A 12,670-nucleotide genomic window follows, 5' to 3' on the forward strand; every position below is an offset into this window, starting at 1 on the left:
AGAGTTTCTGTTATCTATGAAAGAAAGGCATAGAGCTTTATAGTGTTTTTTTTTTCAGATACCCAATTACAGTCAAAAAGTAAACAATGCCAGCAAGAACGCAAGCTATGAAGGGCATAGGAGGCCATTTTTGTTATGTGAATAAATAAAAGTATTTAGTTATAAATAAATGACAATAAAACATTTTTTATTTAAACAATTTTTTGACAGATTCCTACAATTCCTAAAATGTGTTTTCTCTTTATTATGGCAGGTGGTCTAATAAATTGTTAAACACTGTATGTTTTCATAGCATTCAGTTGGCACGTTTGTTTTAAGGACATTGGGTAGAATGTGGAATAGTGTGTTTTTGTCAATAAAATAAAAAAAGAAAATTGTTTGTTTTTAATCCGATTAATCGAAAAAAAATATATAAAATAATCGACCAACTAATCATTTATCAAAATAATCGTTAGTTGCAGCCCTAGTTGCATTTGATAAAGTGTGTTTTTTATGATGAGGAGGTCATTTCCTGTTTTGCTTTGTCTAGGTACTTTTAATTTTATAATTAAAAGAAAGTATGAGAAAGAGAAATCCATTATTATCTGTATTGTACAATGGGATGTCTTCAAGCACTGTTAGTAATAATAGTCGTTTAGCAGACACTCTCTCGGTCAAAGCAACTTTTACATTTTAGGAACAGCCCCATTGGACCAACTTAAGCAATTAGTTATTCTTCAGTTCATGAATTAACAACCTTTGGAATACCACCACCTCCACATACAGAGGAATGCTTGAAACGTTTTAGAAATATGCCACACTCCTCCATATTTAAGTAAGTTCAGTGCTCACTCAAGTGAGTGTGTTGTTTTTGTTCCAGCTGAAAGCACACTTTGGATTTGTTTGCCCTCTTCTCTTCTGTTCTCTTTCTATCCAACCATCTCTATTTATAATTCATCTATATGGAATAAAATAATTTTGGCTATAACCTTTCACAATGTTTATGTCAGTGAAACTCAATATTACCATTCATTGTGATATGGAATATAAATTGTGCTTCACCACCCAACATAAATTCACACAAAACTGACCTTTAACAGGTTACTGACAAACAAGCCTTGCAGGGAAGCACAGGACTCACACCATTGATTTTTCCTCGTCTGGATGGTACAAGGTAGGAGAGGCGTTGTAAAATAATATTTTGTGATATTTAGGTGTTATAAAATAATATCTTGTAAAATTTAGGTGTTTAAAATAATGTTTTTTGATTACATAGAGCAGCAGATAGCTCCTGTAAACTGATTATAGAAAACAATATTTTTTATTCCTGCCAAAGTAATAAATTATTTTATTCATTGAATTACAGTATATGCATTGGCAGTCAATGTGACTGTAACATTGATGTTTTGTCTGAGTCAGACAGGCCAATAGCCCAGATAATGTGAGCATGGCCCCTTCAGAAGGCCAAATGGCTGCTTTAAAGCTAATAAAACAATCCCAGGGAACATATTATTGGCATTAACATATTACAATGGAAGTTTTTCCTTCTGGTTCCATCCAAATTGGACTGACCGATTCAAAATGACTGTATGAAGCATTTTTAAAATAATTTTTATATATATTTATTTTCAATACAGTTTACAAGCCTGGACTGTTAACATTAATGTAATGTACTGTAGATGTATTTCATTCATAAATTCGTGGCCTAATGGTTAGAGAGTTGGGCTTGTAACCCAAAGGTTGTGGGTTCGTGTCTCAGGTCTGGCAGGGATTGTAGGTGGTGTGAGTGAATGTCCAGTGCTATCTCCACCCTCCATACCACGACTGAGGTACCGAACCCCCAAATGCTCCCTGGGCGCTGCAGCATTGGCTGCCCACTGCTCCGGGTGTGTGTTTCACTACTCACTACTGTGTTTGTGCACCTGGATGGGTGAAATTACTTGGCCACAAGTCACCTCCTTTCCTTTCCTAATATGTGGTTCATTCATAGGTTTCAGTCTTAAAAAATATTCAGTTGCCACTAGACAAATCATCAATTGTTTGTTGTTGTTGTTGTTTTACTGTAAAATCATATTTGCCCTATCATACACTAGCAGGAGGAAATGTGTTATTATGAAGGCTGGAATTGCGCGGCGCTTGGATACCTATTTACCCGTCAAGTGCCTGGGTAATAATTGATAGATTTCCTGAGAGGACAAAAAACGGGCCCAGATGGGGCCAGGTGGGTTATACCACAGTTGCAAACAGCTCAGAGTGAAGTAAGAGACACAACTCACTTGTTTAACATTTGGAAAGCTGTCCAGTTCTCTGACACCATGAAAGTGACGTGGATTGTTTTGGCGTTCGTATTGTTCAGTCATCTACAGTGGACAGCAGCTGCTCCAGGCACAGGGCTGCACACATGGGATAGATTTAGCAAACTTCCATATCCCGGTGACAAAGCCTTCCTCTATGACACTTTCCCTGACAAGTTCATGTGGGCTGTCGGCACCGCTGCCTATTCAGTTGAAGGAGCCTGGGAGAAAGACGGGAAGGGTAAGTCTATCTGGGATACTTTCACTCGCGGTGGGACCCGGGTATCCAGAGGCGATGTGGGCAGTGACAGTTATCACAACATCCCGGGAGACCTCCGAGCCCTGCAGCAACTTGGAGTCAGTCACTACCGCTTTTCTCTGTCCTGGCCACGCATCTTCTCCAATGGCACCAAAGAAAGCTACAACGTAAAAGGTGTGGAGTATTATAAAAGTCTAATTCGAGGATTGAAGGAAATTAAAGTGCAGCCCGTTGTGACTTTATATCATTGGGACCTGCCAGACAGTTTGCAGACTTTATTTGGAGGCTGGAGCAATTCGGTTATGGTGGAACTATTCAGAGAATATGCAGATTTTTGTTTTAAAACATTTGGATCGGATGTGAAATTTTGGATTACTATTAATAATCCTTTTGTTGTTGCCTGGCATGGATATGGAACTGGGGTTGTGGCACCTGGTATCAAAAATGACTCCGATTTGCCTTTCAGAGTTGGACATAATCTTCTAAAGGTAATTAGAGCCATTTATGTATTTATTTATATATTTAATAAACAAAGATAATACAACACAAACACACATAGTCTTGAAAGAGTTTTCAATATCTTAAAAAAATAGATTCAAATAATGAAAAATATAATGTTAATCATTTATTTATATATATATATATATATATTCATTGTGAGAATTATTGTAATTACTGTTAAAACTAAAGTAATAAAAAAAAAACATTAAAAAAGTAACATATATAATGTTATAAATGTATATACAAGTATTTTATATATAAATATACATTTTCTTTTTTGTTATATGTTAATAAGCAAAAATAATGTTTATAAAAACAAAAATATATTAAAACAGCTTGTTCAAGGCTAGAATGATTGTTAATTTTTTTTGTTAGCATTTTTATTTGTTGTTTAATTATGTTTGTTCAATTTATGTAATTTAAAGTGCAGTATACAGTAAATGTTTTCCAAATATAAAGTATTGACTTTTTTTTCTGACCTGTGTTGTCTCCTAGGCTCATGCAGCAGCCTGGCACTTGTATGATGACCGGTATCGTTCCAGTCAGGGTGGGCGAGTGTCCATGGCTCTGGCCTCCATCCTTTTGTTGTTGCCTGGCATGGATATGGAACTGGGGTTGTGGCACCTGGTATCAAAAATGACTCCGATTTGCCTTTCAGAGTTGGACATAATCTTCTAAAGGTAATTAGAGCCATTTATGTATTTATTTATATATTTAATAAACAAAGATAATACAACACAAACACACATAGTCTTGAAAGAGTTTTCAATATCTTAAAAAAATAGATTCAAATAATGAAAAATATAATGTTAATCATTTATTTAGATATTGTTAATAATTTTTTTTTTTGCTTTGTTTAATTATGTTTGTTCAATTTATGTAATTTAAAGTGCAGTATACAGTAAATGTTTTCCAAATATAAAGTATTGACTTTTTTTTCTGACCTGTGTTGTCTCCTAGGCTCATGCAGCAGCCTGGCACTTGTATGATGACCGGTATCGTTCCAGTCAGGGTGGGCGAGTGTCCATGGCTCTGGCCTCCCACTGGATCAAACCTAGCAGAACCCGGCAGGAGAACAGGAAAGCCTGCCAGTGTTCTCTGGACTTTGTGCTCGGCTGGTTCGCCCGACCATTGTTTGTGGATGGAGACTATCCACCCTGCATGAAACGCAATTTGACCCACAGACTGCCGTCCTTCACGGAGGCCGAGAGCTTGTACGTTAATGGAACAGCAGACTTCTTTGCCCTGTCTCACGGACCTGCTCTTAGTTTTCAGCTGATCAATGACAGTCTGCTCTTTGGCCAGACAGAAGACCTGGGTCTGAGGATGCTGCTGTACTGGGTCGGTGCCGAGTACAACAATCCTCCCATCTTTGTGGTGGAGAGCGGCTGGTTTGGAAGTGGCAACACGAAAACAAAGGATGCTAAGCATATGTACTACCTGAAGCGCTTTATTATGGAGACTCTAAAAGGTACATGGATGAATTGAGGGTGTTTGATGAAATGACAAGGATAGAATTAATAATAATAGATCGAATATTAGCCAGTATATGGCCATTTTGAGATTATCTTATGTATATCTTTTAATGGTTAAAGAAGCATTCACAATGTAGGCTATTTAGACTTATTTAGCAATTAACAATATAACAATTCACATTTCACAGTTAATTTTCTTCTCTTTACAGCAATCCGCTTTGACAGAGTAAATGTGATTGGTTACACAGCCTGGTCTCTGCTGGACGGGTATGAGTGGTACCGTGAATATGGAATACGACGAGGGCTATTCTTTGTGGATTTCAACACTCCTGATCTGAAAAGAGAGCCAAAGACATCTGCCACTTTCTATAGCAAACTCATAGAGAAGAATGGCTTCCCTCAGCTGCCTGAGAACCGGCCTGCACAGGGCGTCTTTCCCTGTGACTTTGCCTGGGGAGTTGCAGCCAACTCAATACAGGTAAAATTTTAAAGGGCACCTATTATGCAAAATCCCCTTTTACATGGTGTTTGGACATATATGTGTGTTTGCAGTGTGTGAACACAACCTCCCTACAATTATTAAAATCCACCCATTTTATAATCCCCATTAAACCAAATCAGTCTCACTAGGCGTGCTGTTATGATTCTCTAAGCAATATGACGTCACATCGCCCATGGCCGATGACTGACAGTCCTGCATTGCCATAGTTTCCGTCCGCAGTGAGTTGTTTGGTTGCACGCTGTCCTCCAATTTCTCTGCGTTTAAGCAGCTGTAACGTCAACAATGTCTCGTAATCAATCCCGGTATTCTGTGTTTGGATGTAAGACTGAACATAAGAGTCTTCATTTTCTCCCAACATCTGAGCCACTGAGGACGCAGTTACTTTTATTTGTATTAAATTACTTTTTTTTTCTCAAGGTAATGTGCCTCAAAATCTACCTAAATACGTACAAGTCTGCACAAATCATTTAATAATTTGTATATATATATATATATATATATATAATGTTTATTTGAATATTGATGGTTGAATGTTGATTTTTAAATATAAAAAAAACCTGATAGTTAACCTCGTATTACATCTAACTGCACACATTTCATCAAAATAAAAGGAAATGGCTTTAGTTTGTACACTTCAGCCCAGCAAATCAAACTTACTTGATTGTTCTTGTTTGACCCATTCAAATGTCACTTTTATAGAACTTAGATTCTGTGTAGATCTTATGATGTGTTTAACTTTAGTCTTTGATCTTTGTTCAAACGTCAAACATTGATAAACATCATTTGGATATATTAAAAATATATTTTAATTTAATTTCTTTTTAATTCTGCCTTCTGATGCTGTTTTGAAGGTTGATACTATACCTACCCAGTTTGCCGACCCTAGTGCTTACATCTGGAACGTTTCTGGTAACGGAGAGCTGAAAAAGGTCCCGGGGGTGCTGGTGCCCCCTATGCACAGGAAACACCACTGTGCCGATTACAGCAGCATCCTCCAGCAGGTGTCTGACGTACACCGTATGCAAGTCTCACACTTCCACTTCTCCCTCAACTGGTCCTCCATCACCCCAACAGGCCAGGTGTCTGATGCTAACGAAACACTTCTAAAATACTACCATTGCTTTGTCAGTGAGCTACAAAAGGTTAACTTAACCCCTGTTGTGACCCTTTGGCACCACACAGGGAAACTGTCCAGCCTGCCGGCACCCATGGAGGCTGGTGGGGGCTGGCAGAGCGAGGAGACAGTTCAGGCCTTTGCAGACTACGCCAGGTTGTGTTTCCAACGACTAGGAGCTCATGTGAAGCTGTGGATCACGTTGAATGAACCTAACGATGAAGATCTTGAATTCACTGTGGGCCACCAGCTGCTCCGTGCGCATGCGTTAGCTTGGCACGTCTACGACACCGAATTTCGCAGAGCCCAAGGTGGTAAGGCATCACTGGTTCTTCATATGGACTGGGTCGAACCTGCGTTTTCTTTCAACAGAGAGGACGTTGAGCCTGCAAACCGAGTCCTGGACTTTCGAGTCGGCTGGTTTGCAGAGCCCATCTTTGGTAGTGGTGATTACCCAGCGGTGATGCGTACTTGGCTCCAACAGCGAAACAATATTGATCTCTTCAACTACCACTTACCCGCATTCAGCGATGAAGATCAGCTGTTGGTTAAAGGAACCTACGATTTCTTCGCCATCAGCCATTTTACTACCTCGATGGTGTATGATGGAGTGGAGGACAAATACACCTTCAAAGACAAGTTGCAGGTACAGCTGATTTCTGACGTGACCTGGATCATGTCTCCAAGACGCAACTCTCCTGTGGTCCCCTGGGGTCTTCGCAAGGCACTGAACTGGGTTAACTCTCGATACAAAGGGGTTCCCATTTACGTGATGGCCAATGGTGTTCAAGAGGACACTGCTAGGTTTAAGGATAGCTTGCGTGTCTACTACTTTTACAACTACATTAATGAGGCCTTAAAAGGTAAGGAACCATATAATGCCATGTGTTGGCTTCCAATAAATAGATACAGGATGGCTTATACTGATCCCAGTGTTTTGCTTTTATCAGGAGAACTTTATTGCACCTTTAGACAAAATATTTTCAAAAAATGTAAAAACATTTTTGCATATGTGCTATTTGTTGAGTACCATATTTGATACATCATGCTTTTATGGCTTATATAGGAGAATATGAAACGTATACTCAATGAGAAAAAAAGCCCTTAGAAAACACCCCATTTTATTCAGAGGCCCAAAAGGAGCAAATATGCAGTTTGGTGCAGTTACTGATATTTATATGACCAAAAAAGTAAGATGAAATTCTGACAGCTTGTAATGTAAATCAGTGAGATCTTTATAACAGTATTGCAGATGTTTAAAGCTCTGTAGTTTTTATTGTGGGGGGCAAAACATATAATGCAATGGAATACAATAATGATTGAAAAAATACACTTAAAAAAGCAAAGCCCTATATATAATATTTTGATATTATTTTTACTTGCTAAAAAACTAAAAAACTCACTCAGATGACAGAAGGCATGTAGAAGATTTTTTTCCCTATCAGTTTAGAGGCCTTAGAAATTTGTATATCAAATATGATACTGTAGCTTTTAACATTTACTAATTAGGTTATCCTAATATGGCTATTTTTTGTTTTTATTAAAAACCTTTCTTGCAAATTTTAATAAAATTTAAATGCAAGGAAATGTTAGTTATTCGTATTATTTAAGATTATTAAGATTAAAAACTAATTATGTACTGATATTAAATGTAACTCATAGGTGTAATTAAACTTATTGTAAGTGTAATTAAACTTACTGTTTGCTTCAGTATTATTATATGTTGTTTATTTATAAAATACGAATTTATAATAAATGTTATCATATTTGTAGGGTGTCCTAGACGTTGAATTTTACAACATCTTTTTTTAAGTTTCCCAGTACAATAACCCACTTGGATAAGTTCTGATGACTCAAAGCAATGCTGTTTCTATTTAGAGGCACAAAGCTCACGTTGTACACACACATCCACACACAGCAGCTTAATTATTAAGCAGAAAACTGGGGAAACAGTTTGCTGATCTCAGGAAAACTAGCAAGCCACTCTTTATCTGAGCTTTGGAAAAAATATTTGTTTACCATTCCCAAAACACTGGCAAGGCCTTATTTACTTTGTCATCTGAATTCGCTTTATAGTTACATCATGAGTTCTCTTCAGTTGTTTTCTAACTTCTGATTTGTTCTTTTAGCATATACACTGGATGGAGTCAATCTGAAGGGATATTTTGCATATGCGTTCAGCGACCAGCGGGACCCAGGCTTTGGCATGTATGGTCATGTGCAGGAGGAGGTCATTTCAAAATCTTCACTGGCCCATTACAAAAACATTATCCACCACAACGGCTTCCCTGCCCCAGGCACACCTCAACAACATTGCCCCCGTGCTCCAGTGCACGGCTCTAGACGTTATGTCCTCACCAAGCAGCCTGTTGTTGGCTTTCTCTCTCTGGTGAGCTCTTGCATGCTGATCACAGTGTGCCTTGTTATCTACTATGCAGTCAAAAGGCACAAAATAGCCACCAAAAAATGAAAGAAAATGGTTCCAGTGGACACTTTTAATTTATTTGTTTTACTGGTTAGTTTGATAACCTACAAACTATGCTTTTAACTCTTTCTTAAATCGTAGTACTTCTGGAATTTCTTAGTGGGTACTACACAAGCCAGGAATGCCTGGATAATTATTTAACTGCAGCTTTACCATGTAAAAACACTATTTATTTGTAAGAAAAAAAAAGTATATTGCATTATTTGGTCAAGTTTGCACAACGGCTTGGTTTTTGCACGAGTTGTAAAATAAAAGTTATGGGGGAAAAGTAATTTATTCTGTTCTGGCGTTTTGAAGACCTTGCTATGGTTAGCTTAAGTGATGTTACAGAGGTCATTATATATATTATATTATTATATAACTTTAATGTATTAAATAAATGTTTAATGTTATACTTAATTTCATAGTAAAGTAACTTTGATATCTTTAATTTTCTATTACCTATCATTTATATGTACTCTTATAATTTTCTTTATCTGCCCTTTTTGTTATATTTACATATAAGGATTATATTATGCTTTTTTTATATATTTATGTTTGCGATTTCCATTCCATTCGTGCTTTATGTGGTCAAGGTTTTGCTCATTTCATCTGTGTCCATGTGAAATTCTGTACCTCTTTGATTAGATACCCAAATTGCAATAATAGCAGGCCAAAAACATTTGAAATGGTTTTTATTATGAAAAACAAACAGTTAATTAATATATCTTATTATTTTAGGCTACAGTGGCTCAGAACATAAAGTTGTCAAGTCCATCTTCCATAAACTTCTTGTAGATGGCCATGAATTTAGCCACAAAGGCCTCCAGGTGGTAGACTGCTTTGCTGCCAAGCTGCAGTCTGTGCTCATAGTATGCCGCCATCTGAACCACCTCAGCCTTCAAATGTCCATCACAGTTACTTAGCAACTCTGTCACCAGGCCCTGGAATACCATGCAAAGAAAAAGTGTTAATGCAGTGATTGTTCACCAGTTTTATTTAACCCTGCAATTTAACTATTTCACAGTACACATGATTTATTTATGCTGCAAATAAGTAGCTATACCTTCATGATGACTTCTGGTGGGATGCAGTGAGTCAGAAGTTCATACAATCGTGCCCGAACCTCCAAAAGTCTGTAAAAATATAATGGACGCTTTAGTTTGCATGTATATCACTTAAAAAAATACCAGGTTATTGAAACCAAGTTTATTCAAATCTATCATAATGTAAAGGGCAGCAGGGGATTTTAATTGTGTGCTTGTATTCATGTATGTTCTGACCTTTGAGGGCTCTGCTGGCTGACTATAGCATTAGCAGTCTCTCTGAGGTAAACCTCCCAGTCTGTCTCAGGGATGTCCTGGTCTGGAGAGAATGGATACCTGCAGGAAAGTCAATTTGGGAACAGATTACCTAAACCGTATGTGTGTCATAGACTTCAGGTGAGTTGTGTTCATTCAGAGGCTTCATTTGTGATTGAACAGCACCGATCATTTATTTAATTCTCTGCGATCTTTATTCTTGCTGACTTACTGTTGAACTCTGCAGGCCTCACACATCAGCAGGGCTTTACGGAGGTTACGGCCAGATTTCTCAGCGATCTGTTTGGCCAGTTCAGGAGGAAGAAGCAGCCCCTCCTTCTTGCACACGCCTGACAGAACACTGCACACCTGAGAGGACAAAGGTTGGGTTGTTTTCACATGTCAAGCAAAACACATTTGAATTTAAAACTTGTAATTTGAATGCATTTTTTCATTAAATTGATATATTTAAGAAAGAATGCATATGCTCACCAAGACTGATAAAAATACAGAAAAAGTTGTAGTACTGTGAAATATTATTACAACTTTTTTATTTTAATATATTTTAAAATGTAATTTATTCCTGTGATGCTAAAGCTGAATTTTCATTACTCCAGTCTTCAGTGTCACATGATCCTCCAGAAATCATTCTAATATGCTGATTTGCTCAAGAAACATCTCTCATTACCAATGTTAAATACAGTTGTACATAGTACAGTTTAATTATTATTATTTTTTTTTGTGAAAATGATTTTTCAGGATTCTTTAATGAATTGTCAAAAGAATAGCATTTATTGGAAACATTTTATTTTTTTCAAAAATTATAAATGTATTTAATGTCACTTTTTAAAATGCATCCTTGCTGAATTAAAGTAATAATTTCTTAAAAGAAAAAGAAAACTTCACCTCTTCCACACTTGGCAGGGGGACTCTCACAGCCAGACACCTGCTCCTGATGGGGGCAATCACTTTTGAGGTGGAGTTGCAGCACAGAATCAGTCGACAAGTGGACATGTACTTCTCCATCGTACGGCGCAAGGCATGCTGGGCATCTTTAGTGAGACGGTCCACCTCCGTCAGCAGCACGACTGTGAAGAGATGAGACATTTTATCATTGCAAGTTCTATTATATTACTGTTGTATAAGTGTACAGATCATTAATATAAAGCTATCAAATCCAGACACAGCTCTTAGCTATTTAACATTCAGATTAATCATCTAACCCAATGAAAGAAAAAAGCCAAACCTTTGAACTCCCTTTGAGCACTGGACTGAATCTGCTGAGACTGGGCAACAGTTTTGATCAGCTCCTGAATGACCACACGGTCACTGTTCCCAGCATCACTGAGGAAAACAGATCAGGCATGAGGTTCTGCTAGTAAATTCTCCCAACATACACAGAGCCCAGTCAATCTTTGCATTACCTTGGATTCACCTCTAGATGGTAGTTGCTGGAAATTGTGTTGATTTCAAGCTTCTTTTTAGATGGAGTCTACAACAGACAAACACTGATAGTTAATACTGTAGTATTAGGCTATACAACTAGAAAACAGTTTATAACTATTTTTTTAAATACCGTGATGGACTGGTGTTCAATCCTGAGTTTCTCGACCCCGGGACCGTACAGCTCTCTGAGCAAACACATGATCCGGGTTTTCTTACCAGCACCAGACGGTCCATAAACCAACAAGTGGGGGAAATCACCACACTGGACCTGTAAAATTAACCAGTGAGAGATCATTATTTTATCTAATTATATTATTCAGTACTAATTAAAGACAGTATGGCTAATATGTGAAGCACATTTAATTAACGTTATATCACAGCTACTGCAAAGTATATTGTTGCTGCAACTGTAAACAAACAATTTGAAGTATTTACTTCCAGAAGAGAGCGCAATGATGTACATAAAATATAATTCATATTTAGTTATTTAAATTGACTTTAGTCTGACCAAACACAAACACCAGTTCGCTGTCTAGATAGTTTCTGCTTCTTTACCAGATTTTTGAGCTGGTTTGCTTGCTCCTTGTGGTAGTCGAGTTTAGCCAAGGACGATGGTCGATATTTATCAACCCACAAACTCATTTTCTCCCCTGAATGATAAGAATATCGCGCCTCTGTAAAAATTTTTTTAAAAATAATATTGTTGTTGTGAGCTGCCTGCTCCCGCGAAACGTAAACCCGCGCAGCACACTGTCAGAACGGCATCTACAGAGAGCGAAGAGGGTCAAGTGCTTTCGCGTTTCGTAAAACTATACATTGCTGCACTCCTTACAGTTCGGCACTAATAGATTGTAATCAGGGAGAAAACAAGTCCGACCACCAGATGTCGCTAATGCACACTGTGTTTAAAGCTTCGAGTAATGAACCGTTTATCGGCACACTTTCATGAAAGCCTCAAACGCTTCAGAAAGCCTCGGTTTCCCATCACTATATAAAATGAACGCAGCAGGCAGTATAATGCTGCGTTCACGCCATATCGTAATTACCGTAATTTCGAGATGACAGCACGTGACGTCCTCGGGCTCGGACTCGGAATTATGCTTTTCTGCAGCAACACTTATCAACGGCTAAACGGATAAACGGAGCCTGCGGTGGTCAGGTGGTACGGCGGTCATGTGGCACAAGTCGTAGCTCTCAGAAAACTCCCAGTTCACAAGTTGTAATTACGAGGATGTGAACGCTTTTTACAAGTTGGAATCTCGTAATTACGGGAATTCCGATATGGCGTGAATGCACCTTAAGCACACGTGACGCGCCATTCCCGCATCTGCGCCC

At 38.0% G+C, this 12,670-nt stretch overlaps 2 protein-coding genes across 2 annotated transcripts; one reads left to right on the forward strand and one right to left on the reverse strand.

The window, feature by feature from the left end:
• Positions 1 to 2,258: 2,258 nt before the first annotated feature.
• LOC107728890 (klotho-like) lies at positions 2,259 to 8,594 on the forward strand. The gene is made up of 5 exons (XM_016539196.1): positions 2,259 to 3,020; positions 3,994 to 4,504; positions 4,718 to 4,986; positions 5,862 to 6,987; positions 8,254 to 8,594. Exons 1-5 carry the CDS (start codon positions 2,295 to 2,297, stop codon positions 8,592 to 8,594), a joined length of 2,973 nt encoding a protein of 990 aa, XP_016394682.1. The 5' UTR covers positions 2,259 to 2,294.
• Positions 8,595 to 9,311: 717 nt separating this feature from the next.
• Positions 9,312 to 12,181, reverse strand: LOC107728889 (replication factor C subunit 3-like). Its single transcript, XM_016539195.1, has 9 exons — positions 11,891 to 12,181; positions 11,466 to 11,603; positions 11,314 to 11,381; positions 11,136 to 11,233; positions 10,796 to 10,977; positions 10,122 to 10,258; positions 9,872 to 9,970; positions 9,655 to 9,724; positions 9,312 to 9,532 (listed from the first exon to the last, which is right to left on the reverse strand). The coding sequence occupies exons 1-9, from the start codon at positions 11,975 to 11,977 to the stop codon at positions 9,341 to 9,343; spliced, it is 1,071 nt and encodes a 356-aa protein (XP_016394681.1). The 5' UTR covers positions 11,978 to 12,181; the 3' UTR covers positions 9,312 to 9,340.
• Positions 12,182 to 12,670: the final 489 nt, after the last annotated feature.

The sequence above is a fragment of the Sinocyclocheilus rhinocerous genome, unplaced genomic scaffold (assembly GCF_001515625.1).
Source record: "Sinocyclocheilus rhinocerous isolate Xijiao unplaced genomic scaffold, SAMN03320098_v1.1 scaffold397, whole genome shotgun sequence".
NCBI classification, from domain to species: Eukaryota; Metazoa; Chordata; class Actinopteri; order Cypriniformes; family Cyprinidae; genus Sinocyclocheilus; species Sinocyclocheilus rhinocerous.